Source organism: Ictidomys tridecemlineatus, chromosome 3 (genome assembly GCF_052094955.1).
Source record: "Ictidomys tridecemlineatus isolate mIctTri1 chromosome 3, mIctTri1.hap1, whole genome shotgun sequence".
Lineage (NCBI taxonomy): Eukaryota > Metazoa > Chordata > Mammalia > Rodentia > Sciuridae > Ictidomys > Ictidomys tridecemlineatus.
The window spans coordinates 10,960,740-10,979,313 of NC_135479.1; the positions used below are offsets into that span (position 1 = coordinate 10,960,740).

The window sequence follows — 18,574 nt, forward strand, 5'->3', positions numbered from 1 at the left end:
ATACCAACATTTCATTTCTAAGGGAGGAATTTAAAAGAAATACTTTTTAAAATTTGTGTAGCTTATTTATCTTATTTTATAAAATTTTTATCATTAAATGTTACAGGGAAAGAGAAAATTTTAAGACACTGATGACAGTGATGGGAATTTGAAAGTCAACCTTTTGGTACCTTCAGTTGCTAATTTACCACATCATGTGTTAATCAGTAGAGAAACTCAATAAATTATAAAATAAATTGAATATATTCATTTTTTTCATATACTCAAATTTTCTGATTTTAAGATAATGTCAATGCAAAGAAGTAAAGATTGAGCTTATGTTTCCCTGAGTGGAAAAAAAAAATAATGCGTATATTAGCGAGTTATTGCCAGAAAAGTGCTACATTAAAAAAAAATCACTCCAAACCCAGTGATTTCAAACAATTATTGTTTATTCAAATTTGTCAGTGGCATGGCCAGAGTTCAGCAGATCTGGTTGGGGCTTGGCTGGGCTTGGATTTGGAGGAAAAAAAAATCTACTTAAATGGAACCAATGAAGGAAGAGAGAGGATAACTGATGTGCATCAGCCAGTAACATTGGCTCATATCAGGTCAAAGAATAAACCAGAAGAGTAATACCCCTTCCCAAGGGGTGAGGCTGAAAATCAGGTATGGAGACTCAAGTGTTACCCTTTTGATACACTGATGACTGTGCATTCCCTCAGCCATTGGTAATCGTTATTCCTATATTTTAACTTATACTTTCTTTTGGCGGGGATGTACCAGGGATGGATCTCAGGGGCACTCAGCCACTGAGCCACATCCCAGCCCTATTTTGTATTTTATTTAGAAACAGGGTCTCACTGAGTTACTTAGGGCCTCACTAAATTTCTGAGGCTGGCTTTGAACTCGAGATCCTCCTGCTTCAGCCTTCAGAACCACTGGGATTACAGGTGTTAACTGATACTTTTAGATCATATTTTCTACTGCTTTATTTCTGCACCCCCCACTTCCATCCAAATTCTTCCTTACTTCACACACACACACCTGATTTCTTCTACATTCCTTTTCTCCAGTTTTTTATGCTAGTAATAAATCCTCATGTCTGGAAAACAACTTAGATTTGTAGTAAGACCCCTTTATGCCTTAATGGAGTTTCTCTATAGCAAAGGAAACAATCAACAAAACAGAGGTAATCTGCCTGCAGAATCAGAGAAAATATTTGCAAATTATTCATATGACAAAGAATTAATGTCCAGAATATATAAGGAACTCAGAAAACTTAACAAAAATCAAACAACCCATTTAAAATATGTGCAAGTTATCTGAATAGCCATTTCTATAATGAAGAAATTAAAAAGTCCAACAAATATATGAAAAAAATTCTCACTATCACTAGCCATCAGGGAAATGCACATCAAAGCCATGAAATATCATCTCACTCCAAGAAGAATGACTATTGTTCAAAAGACAAAAAAATAATGCTGGCTCAGGATGTGGAGAAAAGGGAACTTTTATACACCGTTTGTGGAGATGTAAGTAATTTAGCCATTATGGAGAACAGTCTAGAGGTTTCTCAAAAAGCTACAAATAGTTCTACCATTTGAATCACCTGTTTCACTTGTGAATAAATACCTAAAGGAAATAAAACCAACATCCCAAAAGATACCTGCAACCCCATATTTACTGCAGTGCTAATATAAACAGCAAAATGTGAGTTAAGCTTAGGTGCTCATCAACAGATAATGGATAAAGAAAATGTAGCATATATGCATGATTTTTATGACATTATTTAGCAATAATGGTCTAGTCATTAAAATAGAGTGTTATATAACCATAAAGAAGAATGATCCAGTGGGGTGGTGCTTGCCTGTAATCTCAGCAGTTTGTGAGGCTGAGGCAGGAGGATCACAAGTTTAAAGCCAGCCTCAGCAACTCAGTGAGGCCCTAGCACCTTATCAAGAATCTGTTTCAAAATAAAAACAAATAAAGAAGGCCTGAGGATGTTGCTCAGTGGTTAGTGAGCTTGGGTCAATCCCCAGTACTAAATTAAAAAAGAAAGAAAGAAATTCTGTCATTTGTAACAAAATGGATGAAACTGAAGTCCGTACCATCATGTTGAGTTAAATAAGTCAGACACAGTAAAATAAATACCACTTGTTCTCTCATATGTGGAAGCTAAAAAAAAAAAAGTTGCTCTGAAGATAGAGTAGTGGTTACTAGAGACTGGGAAGAGTGAGGGTAGGGGGAACAGAGGAAGGACAAAACTTGTATATCAAAACAGAAAGAATAAGTTTTAGTGTTCAACAGCACAATTTGCAACTATGGTTCAGAGTACCTATTATATAGTTTATGAAGGATTAGAGGAGTTCTCTTCCACTCTGTCTAATCTGCTGTAAAATCTATCCATTGATTTTAATTTTAACTATTATTATTCTTTTTAAATATTTATGTATTCTAGCTGGGCATGGTGGCCTGTAATCCGGAGGATCACAAGTTCAAAGCCAGCTTCAGCTACTCAGGAAAGCCCTGAGAAACTTAGCAAGAACATCCCAGGGTGGGAAAAAAATTAAAAAAAAAAAAAAATATATATATATGTATGTATGTGTGTGTGTGTGTGTGTATTCAAATTCTAATAGGTGATTTTCCTGTTAGTTTTACTTTTCACTGTCTCCTGTTTTAGCTAAATTTCACTATTTCTTTAATACTTGAGATATATATATATATATATATATATTACAGGCTCTTATAGTTTCTATCGTCTTTAGTTATTGAGTATTCTAATAGTTCCATTTGTTTGATCCACTGGGGTGTGTGTGTCGAGGAGGGCAGGAGGGGAGTGAATGATGAAATTCACTTCTCAGAGGAATACTTTGTAAATTTTTGTTAACTTGTGCCCTGGATTCTGGACAGAGCCCTATTTAATTGTTCATCTTCCAGATGGGGCTCTGGGAGAGTAGAATTTAGTAGTGATGGTAGTTAGTAATAGTAATATTAACAATTATAGATCCCATTCTTTGAGCTTTTACAATTTTCCATGAATAGTTCTATGTACTGTACTTACATTAATGAATTTGATCCACACAAAGGCCTTGTGTATATAAACACTCTATTTCTCAATTTTTATGGGTGAAAAAACGGAGAGGGAAAGAAACTGATTGCATAAGGACATTCAGCCAGAGCATGGAGGAGCTAGGATTAGGACCCCAGTTTGGCTCCAGCATGCACATGCTAACTGCTGTGATACCCTTCCTGTTGCCAAGCGGAGCGATTCCTCTCCTGCTTCCTTACCTGAGTAGGTGTTTTGCATTCCTTATTACCACAGAGACTGGGCAACAAATATGTCCTGGCTCTCCCTGAGGTAGTAGCTGAAATTTTCTGGTGTATTTTTAGCACCGAACAGTCTTGCCAAGATGCTGGATTCAAGCAGGGACATGGATTCCAGCTTTCCAACCTGTCAAGCATCCAGTCACAGGGACATTAAGACTCTGAGCCATGGGTCTTGGTCTAATATATTCTTGGCCTGCTCAGTGTCCACAATGCCACTCATGATTCAAGGGAATTTAAATTTCCCTTTTCATTTTTAGCATCTGGCTATATGCCTTCTTCTCTTTCTTTCTTAATATTCATTATTTTCTTTTCTCCTCCTCCTCCTCCTCCTCCTCCTCCTCCTCCTTCTTCTTCTTCTTTTTTGAAGTTTGGCTATGTATCTGAACTTTTGTTTGGGGATTTATCCTAGTCACCATTTCACTATTTTCTGTCCTCCTAGTCAGAAGCTGGAGCTTCCGCATCATCATAGGTCAACATTTGTGGGGCAATCTTCACATTTAAATGAAGATATTAGTCTTCCCCAAATGAAAATAAACCAGAATTAAAAGGTCAAGAAAGAGAAAGAGCATCTACAAAAACAGTAAGAAAATGAGAAAATATATTTAATCAAAGCAATAATTGATATTACAGATGTAATAATATTACTAATATGATTGTAAGGAAGGCAAGAGTAAAAATAATTCCTAAATTTCTTTTAGAATAGCTGTAACAATAAAAAACTAGAAAACTGAACTGTGTTCCAATTGACTTACACTGAATTATTTCTTTTTAAAGAGAGAGAGAGAAAAAAAGAGAGAGAGAGAGAGAGAAAAGAGAGAATTTTTAAATATTTATTTATTTTTTTTTAGTTTTCGGCAGACACAACATCTTTATTGGTATGTCGTGCTGAGGATCAAACCCAGGCCAAACGCATGCCAGGCGAGCGCGCCACCACTTGAGCCACATTCCGAGCCCTACACTGAATTATTGTTTTATTTTTGATTTAATATTTATGTGTGTGACCTTCCTCACACCCCAGGAGACCTTTAAAACACCTCTATCACCTTTACTTTTGCCAATTTTTAATGTAAAAGACATGTAATCTTTCATTGTTGACTTTTTTTAAAATTAGAACTAATTTCTAAGGAGAGGAATATATGCACAATATGCAATTTATAATTGTAGTTATTCTTTTTTTTAAAACATATCCCCTTTACTCCAGAACATCTCTGTTTTATGATTATTAACATCTGTAAGTTGGGAGCCACGTCAAATATTTGAGATTTCCCAATACACGGACTTTGGTTTCCTGTTTTGCCATTTACTGTGGCAGGTCAAGAAAAGTTTGCAATTCATTTCGGAGAGATAGACTTTGAAATGAGAATTGAATATTTTTCCGTTTTTATTTTTTTCTAGTATTTATGCTCAGAAATTCTCCTGAAACTTTTAAGACTTTTAAGTCCTTGGCAATATATTTACTGTTAGTTTGTTCACACATCTTACCATGCCTTTATCTACTGTTAAAAGAATGGAAAAAAGAAATTTGTTCCTAATTCTTCATTTTCCATCTTAACAGATTCTTGAAGACAGAATAGTCATTTTTTTTGTATAGCTTTATTAGAAAAATAAACAAACAAAAAAAATTCAGATTCAGCATGTTTGCCCACTTAGTCTGAATTGGTCAAGTTTATAATTGACAGTCATGTTTAACCATCAATCATGGGGGGAAAAAGATAAAGATTTCTCATACAACTTTAACTTTGGTCAGTATTTTTTTTTTTTACTCTTTTCTTACTCTTTCCTTCATCTTGGTCTCATGATATCTGATGAACTAGTATAATTTTCCTTATTTACCATTTCTCCCCTATCCCTGGAGTTGAAAAACAAGATGAACAAACATAGGGTCTGTTTTATTCTCAACCAATCACCAAACAGTCATTTCCCTGCAGAATAATTGGTTTAGGGGTTAAAAGGAGAGAGAACAAAACAAGTTCATCATGTGCCGCTTGGCTTGACTACACCCCTCTGTAGAAGGCAGTCTGAGTAAGAACTGCTGGGAGTAGCCACCTACTTAAGGAATAAATGAGGAAGCAGCAATACATTTTAAATTTTTCATTGTTACACTAGGTTCAAGGAGAACTGTGATTTGCCATTTCCAGAGGAGTTTTTAAAATTTCCTGACAGTAAGTAAAGCTTTTTTTTCCCTATAGTATGCCAAATATGTGGGTAGACACTGTTAAAATCATAATTTTCAGATGTTTTCAAACACTTGTATGTTTTTATGTTGAAGACTTAATGACTAAGTTTTTTCTGTTTTTTTTCCCAAACAACTTTTATCCTGTAAGTATAACAGTAAAATATAGGAAAAGAGTAAATTTTTTTCTGTTCTCACCAACAGAGGATTGCATAAATATTTTGATATGCAAATTTGAAAGAATAATTAAATTTGGAGATTATAAAAACTGGGAAAAAAAGACTTCTGTTTGTTTGATAACATTTGGGTGAAATTCCTTTCCCATGTAATTTGTTCTTTTCTTCTTCTTTTTAAAACTTGCTTCACAGATTGTTTCCTGAGTTATTCAGGGACTAAATTGAGAAATTTAAGAGAAATTGTTTTATTCTTCTTGTGTCTCAGAATCCAATTTAAAGCACTTTGAGTCCAGATAGTGATCCCACAGCCTGATTCTTTTGTTAAAAGTTGTCCACTGCAATCTTAAGGTAAATAGTATAAGAAAATATTGCAGTGGGGTCATAAATAATGAATGTTACTTATTATTCACATGAACTGAAGTAATCTGAATTTTGACATTAATTTGATTAGCTTTGAGATTTTCATTAAAGTACAAGGAGCAAGAAATGACTATTAATAGGAAGAGATATAATTTAATTATTCACATCATTCTGCTATGAAAGGTCAAAAAAGTGAAGTTATAGGTTCTAAGCTTAAATGATAGTTTTTCTAGAAAGTGTAGAATTCTGTTGCTGAAAAATGTGAAAACAAATCACTCTATCTCTCCTCCATCTCTCACTCCCCCAGATAAAGTGAATATATGTGAGGTGAATCTTTAGTCATGAATTATTGCAATACAATTTTAAATCTTTTTTAAATAATTTTTAGAAGTAGTAAATATTTTATTCAAAAATTAATCATGATTTTTTTTAGTATGCTTATTTTTTCTGGTTTATTTCTCTTTGTTTATTTAATGAAGAGGCAAAATGAGAATAAAACAGACAAGTGTGTATCAGCAAACTCAAGCTCTTCTGTGTAAGAATTTTCTTAAGAAATGGAGGATGAAAAGAGAGAGTGCATTGGTATGTATGACAGTTTGTCTCCTTCCCAGTTTTATTCTGTTGCTTAATGATTTCTAATGTTATGCTTTAATTTGAAGACCAAGTGTGTTGATTTTTAGGTTGTCTCTATTTGTATTTGTTTAATTGAGAAACTCATAATAGTTTTTGAACAATAACCTAGAATTGTAAAGAGTAAAATACTATTCAGATCTTTAAAAAGAGATTAAGTGCACACTTAATTAAGTGGTAAATTGTAAGAACTGTTAAAGCTACCACGTTATGCCATATAGAGCCAAATAATTGGCCTACAATAAATGTTAACTTCATGGTCTCATATTTAAGACTGTTAATTTTCTACCTAAAGATTTTTCTGAGAATTATGATCACGTCACACCACTGTGGGTTTGCATCAGGCAGCAGGCTAACTGCAGGTGACTAGTCCAGATCGCAGTGGCTTAATTGTGAAGGTTTATGTTTTACTCTTATTGCAATCTGAAGGTTGTAGTGGAGAAGTGAGTTGGATAGGTGGTACACTCTTCTCCACACAGTCACTCAGAAACCTAGACTTCTTCAACTAGAGACTTTGAGATCTCACTAGAGCTTACAAACCTTCACTGAGTTTTCTGCATCCAGTCAGAAGATGAGGAAAAGGAAGATTTGAGACAGAGTATGGAAGGTTGTGTGAGGGTCCCTGAACCAGGTTCGGAAGTAGCATGTTATCACTTCTATCCACATCCCACCGGCCAGAACTCAAACATTTGGTCTCACTTAATTTTGGGAGGTGGGGAATCTAGTCTAACGTGTTATAAAGGAGGAAGTGGTTATTGATATTGTTGATCCACTGGTTATTGACATTGTTGATCCACTAGTGAGTCTTTAACACCCAGTTCCTTCTTATTTCCTTTAGTTTTTGGTACAAGGGTATCAGAACTGACAAAACATTTGTCCCATGAACCCTATCTAGAATACTTATCTGGAGTCTTGAATTAGCTACCTAGGTGTGTAGAGATTAGCACCCTATTAGGTGTCCTGTTAGTTTCTAATGGTTTGTGACGTAGTTCATGAATTATTGCAAAAGTTTAGTTCTAGAATCTGAGAAGGATATATGTGGCTATTAACTTGGTATTTATATTCATTGGGTTCTCCTTGCTCTGAAGAGTAGAGAATGGAGAGACCAACTACATGGCAAAACTGAAATCTGTCTTCAACAGTCCTTTGATGTGGACTGATTTTAAGGGAAAATGATCTAAGCTCATCTATTTCTTCTTACTTCTTTTTGTCAAATATTTTATAGGAATGGGGCCTCCCAATACTGCTAGGACTGTATGTGGGTCTGCTTTCAGAAGTCAGAGAAAATAACCAATTACCTGAAATACCTCCTCAAGATCTGGGAAGGGTAGACAAATTTAATGTCTCTTCTATAATGATTGTGTATACTCCAGTCTCTAATATAACTCAGCAGATAATGAATACAACAGCATTTGCTCCCTTAATGAAAGGTAGGTGTACTAATGGCAAGACAGCATTACTGATATTAGTTGTAGTTTTTGATAAGATGTACACATGTTAATTTGAGGATACAGTGATACATTTTGCTAACAAATTAAACATCAAGATAGCATACAATTTTATTAGTTTTGTTTGTTTGTTTGCTTTGAGGGCAGTTGATTTAAGGAGGCCCACATTCCTATTGGAATGTAATGAAACAACAGATTTATAATTTCAGATTTGCAGAGCAGTGAATAGGGGAAACATAACCATTGGTGAATACATATGTTTTTAACATGGAAATATAATGATTAAGATGTATAGCTCACAAACAAACAAACAAGCAACTAAGTAAAAGATTAGGTATTGGTTATAGAACAGTAATTTCATAACTATGAAAACATGAATAATCTGAAGATTCTTCTTTCTGAATATAGTATAATTCACAAACATCTTTAGGGGTCTTCATTCTAAATTACATTATTATGTAATCAAGATGAACAAACTGTGTAATTTATTCATGTGTAAGCTGGGTATAGTCTGACTATTTACTCTTTAATTCATAATTTCTAACAAGTGAAGTTTCTGGTTGTTATAAATAGAGTTGCTTGTTATCTTAGTTCCTGCATAGGACAAAGGTCATACAATTTCTTTTCTTTAGTGAATTTGGAATCTGGAATACTTAGCTGTATAATGACTACAATTTTTCATAGTTTCATTGTCCAATGCTGACTAATCCCACCATAATGTTTTTTGTATATATAATTATTTTCTTTTTAAAATGATTTATCATTTTAAAAAGAAAACACTTAAATTCTAATGCATGTATGCTGATTCTAGAATCTAAAGGATTAAAATAAAAATGTCCACTTGACTTTTATTTCAAGTTTGCTTTAAATGGAAAATGATATTAGCGTTAACTCTAATAAAAATATGTGATGATGGTTGAATACAGATTTTATGTTGGGGAAACTCAATTACAATTTTCTATGTCTATTTTTGCCTTGTAATTCACAGGAACAAGAATCATTGGGGTACCAAATGAAAAAGACATGGATGATGTAATTTTCCAGAATTTCCCACATGCAGTGGGGATCACATTTAGTGACACTTTCTCTTACAAGTTAAAATTTTTTCAAGGATATGCTGTTCCATTTTTGAGAGATGATTTAACAGGTGACTTTTCATATAAAACTTAATTATGTCTGTCTTCATGTTTTCAACATAGGAACAGGTGGGGATGGGCAATATAGGTTTTTTTCTATGACACAGGAGAAAATAAAATAACATTTATTGTTGAACTTATTTCAAGATAAACTAGATAAACTAGCCTCCCACTAGAAGCTGATTCTCAAAAAACAAAAAACCTGTAGAATAATTCAACATATATCTATTGAGCATGCATGTATTTGATTGGAAGGATGCAGATGTGATCAAGACTGACAGGTCTGCTGATGGGTCCATGACAGATGAAATTCCAATTTTTCAGGAAAGTCAGATGTTGAAGAATTAAGGACAAGTACAAGGAAAGGTTCTTGTGGGGACTTAGACTGGTATTCCTGGTGAACTGTGGAATTAGGGAAAGGATGTTTAAACCAAGACCAGAAGGCATTACTTTCAGGGGGCAGAAAGAGGAAAGGCAAATGGGAAAGACCTGAATGGAGAAAGGGGATCTCTTATTGGATCTTGAAGATACTGAAGAGGAGTATGATGGGCAGAGGAAGCTGGATATTATGGCATCTCATAGACCTCAAGCATCGGATAGCCCTTGAGGTACTTCAGTTGAGGCAAGGAAGATTGTGATTGAGTTTCCAAGATTAAGACAGCATTCCTGATGCAGCCAGAGAATAGATTGTAAAGGACTCAAGGAGAATGTAATGAATCCTGCCAGTGAGCTGACAGGTGGCTGAGCTGATGCTGGAGGCAGCTGAAAGGGAGAGAGGGCAAAAAATTAGAAGACCCTCTAGGAAGCAGAAGCAATGGGACTAGTAGAATCAGTTCTTTCCTACTCATGCTAATTGGGACAGGGGATGGGAGAAAAATCATACCCACCACAAAGTATGACAAAGCCAGGTTATAAGATAAAGAACTCAAGAGCTATTTTATATATCTTATATATAGCTATCAGGAAAGACCTGTTTGATGAAGTTACTTGAGAGGAGATCAGGATGAAGAAGTGAGCCATACGTCCATCTAAAAGGAGAACATTTGAGTGCAAAGAAAGTTGTAGGGCTGGGGTGTTTTTAATATTTTGAGAAATAGCATGGAACACAGTGTTTGCTTTTATTTATTTTTTGTTTTCTAATATCTTCTATGAATCTGTGGTCTTCATGAATAAAATTACCTTTTTTAAACTTTCATGTGCTTCTTTCTTCTGTGTAGTTAAATATTCTGACTGGCAAAGTCTCCCCTGTATTGTCTTCTCTTAGATTCTTGCTTCTTAGTGTCCAACAGTCTTTGTCCCATACTGATGGTTATTTTTTTCCTTTGTGCTTATAGGTCATTGTTGGGAAATATATGGTGAATATTCATGTGTATTGTCCAAATACTGGGAAAGAGGATTTGTGACTTTGCAGACTATCATTAATGCTGCTATTATAGAAGTAAGTACCCACCTGAGAAGGTCTAATGTTCAATGTAAACTAATCCCAAGGGCATCATGATTGTTGTGAAAGTTGATGCTTTTAGTCCATTTATGCTGTGATTTATCAACTACCTGAGACTGGGTGATTTAAAAAGAACAGAAATTTGTTTTTCACAGTTCTGGAACCTGTAAAATGCTACATCTAGGTGCTAGAAAACTGAAAGTCTATGTTCCTCACAGATGTCACCATCTAAGTGTCCTCACATGGTGAAAGAGCAGAAGGCAGAAAGGGCCTTAGTTGGTTCCCCACAGGCCTTGATAAGGCACTAATTCATCCATGAGGGTAGTACCACATTCATGAGGATAGTTATCTAATCACTTCCCCCAAAGTCCTACCCCTTATATCACCACAGTGATGAAGTTGCAATGTGAATTTATAGAAAGGTCCCATTCAAACCAAAGCAGTGATGTATACTCAGGTTTTCATATAATGAAGCAGATGTTCAGACAAGAGAACACTGCCTATTTTCAAACTTGTTTTTTGGTACTAGAGATTGAACCTAAGAGTGCTTAACCACTGAGCAACATCCCCAGATCTTTCCATTTTTTCCTTTTGAGACAGAGTCTCACTATGTTTCAGGGGCTGGCGTTAAATTCCTGCTTCTCCTGCCTGAGCTTCTAGAATATTTTCAAACTTTTAGTTTTTAAGTAGTTCTAAAATCACAGTAAACTGCAGGAATTTACAGAGAGGTCAATTTTACTAGTCACTCATTTTCCCCTAATGTAAAATCTTATATAGAAATAGTAGAATATTGAAATTGTTATAAGTACAAACTGCAACACTGATGCTGATTTCATCCATTTCAGTTCCTTAAATAATGATTCATATTTGTTTAAATCCTTCTTTAGGTCACAACAAATCACTCTGTGATAGATGAGTTGATGTCAGTCACTGCTATAAATATGAAGACATTACCTTTTATTTCTAAAGACATTTTTCAAAGTGAGATGTTCATTTTATACTGTTTGCTTTATTTTTCCCCATTTATATATTTTGTATCACATAATGTTACAAAAGAGAGGAAAAAGAGTAAGGAACTGATGAAAATGATGGGTCTACATGATTCAGCTTTCTGGTGAGTGATACATTCAAGTAGTTCCAGTTAATAAATGGAAACTCTGAAGCAGAAAAAAATATGTTATTGCTTCAGAATACCATTGTTTAATCTTGATGTAGTAACTCGTTATCTTTTGCTGACTTGTTGATTTAATTTGTGTTAAATTTTGTCATGGAAAATAATGCTTACAGTTTGCTGAGTAATTTTTCCTGTGCTGTGAATATCTTAAGCTAACTCTGTGATAGAGGAACTCTCCTCTAGTTTATAAATAAGGAGAGTTAAAATGAAAGAGGGTTGCCGAGCTTTTGGTATATGTTGAGTACCAGAGCTGCAACTCTAACCAAAGTGTCCTGAAGGTACCTCTCCTAATTGATCTACCCACAATTATCAACTGATTTCTCCATGCTTCCTCATGTTGAAGATGAAAATATAGGTCTATGAAGGCTAAGTTGTGTTCAGGGGCTGGGCCCAAACACATATTTTTTGGAGCAAGGAAATATCATATCTTGTTAAATGAAGTAGCATATGGAACGTGTTCAGGAAATACAACACCTGGGCTGACATGTAGGAAGGGCCTTATAAGAGCATTTGCTTCATATAGTAGCATTTATATCTTGCTCCATTCCACACATAATTTAAAGTATTTTGAAATATATATTTGTGAATATATACACATAATGAAAACATTAATAGATGAGATTAGTAAATAGAAATGTAAATCATACAACTCTCAACTCCCAAGATGTCAAACGAAATTTTGCAAGACATTCAGTGACAAAATTCATACTGCCTAGAAAAAGAGGAAAAGGAAAAATAATGTATTTATTTTACCCCAAAAGAAACATTTTTGATATTGAATCTCCATGTAGTCTTCATATCAATAAAATATTCTTTATGCATATGGAACTACTTGGAATGAATGAATAATTATTCACTTGAAAAATCCCTGAAAAGCCATGTATTTCCTGAAATATAATTATGGTCTAGGAAATTTTTATTATCTATAAAATATATTTACTAATAGTGATTTTTAATTCTACTATGTGTGAATTGTGAAATAGAAAAAGAGGAAACCATATGTTAAGAGAGGGAGAATAATTTTTTTGCAATGGGACATTTAGAAATACAAATAGCCAATCACAAAATCTGTTAGGAAGGAAGAGAGATGGAACTCCTGTAAAAGGGGCCTACTTTAAATCCAGGGCATGTCCTATAGAACAGAATGACAGCAGTCACCTGTGATCAGGAAAGTACCAGTCAATTCCATACTAAAGTGAGAAAAGTATTATACATGTGCATGTGAATTCATTCTTAGGATAATTCTTGGTATGCATCAAACCGAAAACTTAGCTATATATATATTTACTTATACATCCTTAAAACAAAGACAGAAAAAGATTCTGATATGTTTCTACTAAGTTCCAAATGTGTCTATTCAAAACAAATTGAATGACACTCTTTTACTGATGTCATACATGTGAAAAGTAATCATTATTTATTCTTTAAGTATGATGTCTAAATTGCTTTATTTTCAGCATGAGAGTTTTTGTAGATTTAACATCTCTCTCCAAATTCCTTCTATCACTCCTGTAACTGGTTCTTTTTTTAGATAATGTTAAAATTTCTTTCACTTATAGTTCTCCTACATTGTGGTTTTTCATTTCCTACTTAAAGTAGTTCACTTCTTTACTCAGGAAGTAGAATCTGCAGAATGTGTTATGCTTTTAAAAATATGCTGATACTTCTCGCACAGGCTGAATCACTGTAATGATGTGAAATTTTAAAAGTCAAGTAACTCATAAATCTAGTATATACATGTTCTACTGGGACATATTGAATCAAGGTCCTGGTTTTAATATTTTTGTTATATTCTTCAGTTGTTATATTCTTAATTATGTAGTTTTAAGCAGAGGAACGAACTCTGGAGAGAGAGTGCTACATATGCACCTTGATACTGGTTTACTTTGTGGCCCTGAGTAAAGCAATTAACTAATAAAAGGATTGCAGCTTTATTTTTTCTTTTTTTTGTACATTTCTTTTTAAAATTTGTTATTGATTTTTTAAAAAAATAAATGACAGCAGAATGCATTACAATTCTTATTACATATATACAGCACAATTTTTTATATCTCTGGTTGTATATAAAGTATGTTGACACCAATTTGTGTCTTCATACAGGTACTTTGAATAATGATGACCATCACATTCCACCATCCTTGCTAATCCCCTGCCTCCTCCCTTCCCCTCCCCATCTAGAATTCATCTATTCCTCCCATGCTCCCCCTCCCTACCCCAATATGAGTAAGCCTCCTTATATCAGAGAAAACATTCAGCATTTGTTTTTTGAGGATTGGCTAACTTCACTTAGCATTATCTTCTCCAATGCCATCAAATGCCATTGACCTACAAATGCCATGATTTTATTCTTTTTTATTGCTAAGTAAAATTCCATTGTGTATATATGTCACATATTTTTTTATTCATTCATCTACTGAAGGACATCTAGGTTGGCTCCACAATTTAACTATTGTGAATTGTGCTGCTATAAACATTGATGTGGCTGTGTCCCTGTAGTATGCTATTTTTAAGTCCTTTGGGTATAGGCCAAAGAGAGGGATAGCTGGGTCAAGTGGTGGTTCCATTCCCAGATTTCCAAGGAATCTCCACACTGCTTTCCATATTGGCTGCACCAGATTGCAGTCCCACCAGCAATGTATAAGTGTACCTTTTTCCCCACATCCTTGCCAACACTTATTGTTGTTTGTCTTCATAATAGCTGCCATTCTGACTGGAGTGAGATGATATCTTAGAGTGTTTAGATTTCCATTTTTCTAATTGCTAGAGATGATGAACATTTTTTGATATATTTGTTGATTGATTGCATATCCTCTTCTGAGAAGTGTCTGTTCAGGTCCTAGACCCATTTGTTGATTGGTTTATTTGGATTTTTTTTTTTTTGGTGCTTAGCTTCTTGAGTTCTTTATATACCCTGCATATTAGTGCTCTATCTGATGTGTGAGGGTTAAAAATTTGCTCCTAGGATTAGACTCTCCGTTCACCTTACAGATTATTTCTTTTGCTGAGAAGACACTTTTTAATTTGATTCCATCCTATTTAGTGATAAGGTGGCATCACTATAGCAGATCTTAAACTATACTACAGAGCAGTAGTTACAAAAACATTATAGTATTGGCACCAAAACAGACTGGTAGACCAATGATACAGAATAGAGGACACAGAGACTAACCCACAAAATTACAAGTATCTTATATTAGACAAAGGTGTTAAAAACATGCAATGGAGAAAAGATAGCTTCTTCAACAAATGGTGAAAACTGGAAATCCATATGCAACAAAATGAAATTAAACCCTTACCTCTCACCATGCACAAAACTCAAAGTGCATCAAGTTCCTAGGAATTAAACCAGTGACTCTGTGCCTAATAGAAGAAAAAGTAGGCCCTAATCTTCATTATATGGGATTAGGCCCAAATTTCCTTAATAAGACTCACATAGCACAAGAATTAAAACCAAGGATTGCAGCTTTCTTATTTATAAAATAAGGCACTTGGGCTAAGGCACACTGTGGTCTTGTTAGATCTAAAATCTAGATCTAATAGATCTAATAGTCTGGATACATACTTCATAAAAATGGGAATATGGGCACACCTGAAGCAAATCAGCATGAAAATGTAAATGCATACCATAATTCATGTCAGTTGCAGTAAAGAAATCATGAGTATGAATAGGAAGAATACATGAAATTACTGAAGTTACAGACTTCAACTATTAAAGGAGTGGAGGTGCTACCTGTGGAGACCCTCAAGAATTATTATATATCCCTGATGTTAGTAGACTTGAGTTATTTGACCAGCATCTGTTAAATTTCCTTCCAATTCTATAATTAGGACAATTTGTTAATATCTAATACAACTGAAGATACCTAATGCTTATCTTTTTTAATGCAATAACTTCATCTTAGAGATGTTTACCCAGAAAAGACAAATACAAGGATGTTCTTAGCAATGTTGTAATAGAAAACAAATCGAAGAACTCTACATTTCATGGGCAGGAGAACACTAGGAGACAACAAAGCCATGCTGTTGTATACAGTCACTAAATTTGTTGTAGCATCCTTTCCCAGGATTGAAGCCTCTACCAGTGTACAGTATCCATCATCTTTCTGTGATAAGGCAATAAAATTATGTGGAAATTATAAACAGCACCTTTAGAGAACTGGTTACCTTCATGGGAGAATAATGATCAGGAAATGGGTACACAGTGAACTTCTGTCATATTGATATTATAGCTGTTAACCTAGGTGTCAAGTATAAGGGAAATCATTGTTATTCTTTCGATGTTTTTGAATATTCAAAACATTTCTTAATGAAATTAAAATAATTATGTAACTTTTTTGTCTTTGCTTAGGTTGTCCTGGGGTTTAATGTATACTGCATTCATCTTGGTCCTTTCCATAGTCATTACAATTATCATAACATCCACCCAAGTTATACTCATGACTGGCTTTATGGTCATATTTACACTCTTATTCTTATATGGCTTGTCTTTGGTAAGTTCATATGTTTATTCACACTGTCTCCCTTTGAGTTCTTAGCTACAAGTAGTAAATATTAGTGTCCCTGTAGGTTAGTATAGTCCCTTTTTTTCGTGTCTAGTGTGTGTGGCATGGTAGCCATTCCTAGTTATCACTTCTCCTTCTAATATTCTTTCCATATTGCTCTTTCTTCTCTGAATGAGATCTTCTAATTTCTTCTACCTGCCAGGATGTTTTCTGCAGAAGTTGTAGATAGATACCCTTCCTTAGCATATTAATTCATTTTAATTTTTCCAAGTTTATATTTGTACCCTATCCTCAGGTCTTTCAGCTTCTGCCCACTTCCTCAACAACAAAAGTCCACTATCTGAGGTCAATAAGGATCCTCTTTTAGAAAAAAAGAAGAAGAAGAAGAAGAAGAACTGGAAACAGAACAGAAACACTATGCCTTACTATTTTCATTCTCACTGATAAATATTTTTCATGATATAGAGATCCTTATACCAGTGGTTGTCAGTGAAGTAAATGTCTGCCATAGCTAAGTAAGTGTGTTCTCTCTTTCAGCTAGCTCTATCATTCCTGATGAGTGTGCTGTTACAGAAAGCTGTCCTCACAAATTTGTTTGTGTTTCTCCTCACCCTCTTTTGGGGGTTTGTGGGATTCACTGCCTTCTATAAACAACTTCCTCCATCTGTACAGTGGATTTTGAGTATTTGTAGCCCTTTCGCCTTTAGAGTTGGAATGACTCAGGTAAAAGCATTGCTAATTAATTATTGAACTTTCAAAAGAACTTGATACTTCACAACTGATTATAAGCAACACTATTTTCATCCAGGAACCTTTAAGCAGTTTTTCTACTTCAGAACTAACTTTGAAAATGTTCACTTTTCAGTGTACTAATTAAGTGCTTCACAAGTTTCTCACGTTATAAGATCTGTTTCATTTGTCACATTGAAGATATTTTGAGATACTGCAGTGACTTTATAAAAACAAGCACATGAGTCCTTATTTAAACATCTATACTTAGAACATTGTATTTTTTTAAACCAGTGTTTTTAAATAATATTCTTTTGTTTACTCTAAAATGGATGTGCTTTTTCTAGTTGTTTTATTTACTTACTTACATATTTCACTAATTAAAAGGTTATTGAAAAACTAGTTAGTAATAATAATTCTAGTTTTAATAATAATAGTAATTCTACTAATTCTGAAAGTAATAGTTCTAATAATTCTTGATGCAACTTATATATTTATTAACTTAAATATATATTGTGATTTTTGGTTCAATCTTAGATTCTCCACCTGGATTATAACTTGAATGGAGTAGTTTTCCCTGACCCCTCAGAAAAATCATATACAATGCTAGCAACATTTTCTGTGTTGGCTTTTGATGGTCTTATCTACTTGATGCTGGCACTGTACTTTGACAAAATCTTACCCTGTAAGTAATGGTGTTTTTTTTTTCTCTGACATCTATAGTTAATGATTACATCAAATAGTTTTTCTCAAAATTATGTAAATCTACTTTTTTATAAATAAAAAGAAAATATTCCTCATCTCAGAGCAATGTATTCTTTATTTTACTTCATAGTTTTAGTGGTTCAAAGGAATTTTTATGAAAAAACAATTATTCTTCTGACTTGAATATAATGTCATAATTACATGATAATACTGATTATACAACATTATAATTATGTAGTAATGAAATAATGTTAGTTTTCAAGTATCCTTGAATAGTGGTTTCAAAGAGTGATACTTAGGACTTGTGTCAGAATAAGCAGAAATTTATTAAAGTGATTTGACTGTGGAAGTGCTTCTTAATAAATATTTGTTTAGTATTATTTTCAACATTATCATATATTGTTCATATTTACAGAAGTTTATTAATATGCAGCCACACTGTCTTTATCTTGCAAACAACCAGAAATTTAAATAAACCCAGAATACCTAAAAGCTCACTAGACTCAGAATGCTTTCTCCATGCACAACCTTCTTATTCTTGGATATTCCTTCTGGTTTGACTATAGTTAGGATTATCTGGTATATTCCTGTGTATTTATGTTTGGTCCTCTATTTCTATTTCTTCTGTTTTATATCTGAAGGCCCTTAATAAAAAATGCTACTTTATTTTTTTTTAATCTGGAAATAAATTGAAAGCACAACCATATTTATCCTGAACTAATATCTCCATGTGTATTTTATTCATGTACCTACATGTGAATATATGGACTTCATTATTATTTCCAGTTGTA

General features: G+C 33.9%; 1 protein-coding gene across 4 annotated transcripts in view; it reads left to right on the forward strand.

Annotated features, from left to right (window-relative positions):
• Positions 1 to 5,248: 5,248 nt before the first annotated feature.
• LOC101961636 (ATP-binding cassette sub-family A member 6) overlaps positions 5,249 to 18,574 on the forward strand; it is a 61,312-nt gene continuing 47,986 nt past the window's right edge. Inside the window, exons 1-9 of one of the 4 annotated variants that reach the window (XR_013435972.1) lie at positions 5,263 to 5,471; positions 6,498 to 6,600; positions 7,874 to 8,078; positions 9,085 to 9,243; positions 10,567 to 10,670; positions 11,561 to 11,787; positions 16,196 to 16,337; positions 16,887 to 17,072; positions 17,616 to 17,763. Coding sequence is in view for 3 of the 4 variants with exons in the window: in XM_040268526.2 (XP_040124460.2) it covers positions 6,505 to 6,600; positions 7,874 to 8,078; positions 9,085 to 9,243; positions 10,567 to 10,670; positions 11,561 to 11,787; positions 16,196 to 16,337; positions 16,887 to 17,072; positions 17,616 to 17,763 (1,267 nt within the window). In the remaining variant the exon portion in view is untranslated. Of the gene's footprint in view, positions 5,472 to 5,862; positions 6,007 to 6,497; positions 6,601 to 7,873; positions 8,079 to 9,084; positions 9,244 to 10,566; positions 10,671 to 11,560; positions 11,788 to 16,195; positions 17,073 to 17,615; positions 17,764 to 18,574 lie in introns of those variants that run through there. The other 3 variants (XM_040268526.2, XM_078041797.1, XM_078041798.1) reach the window with 3 other exon arrangements.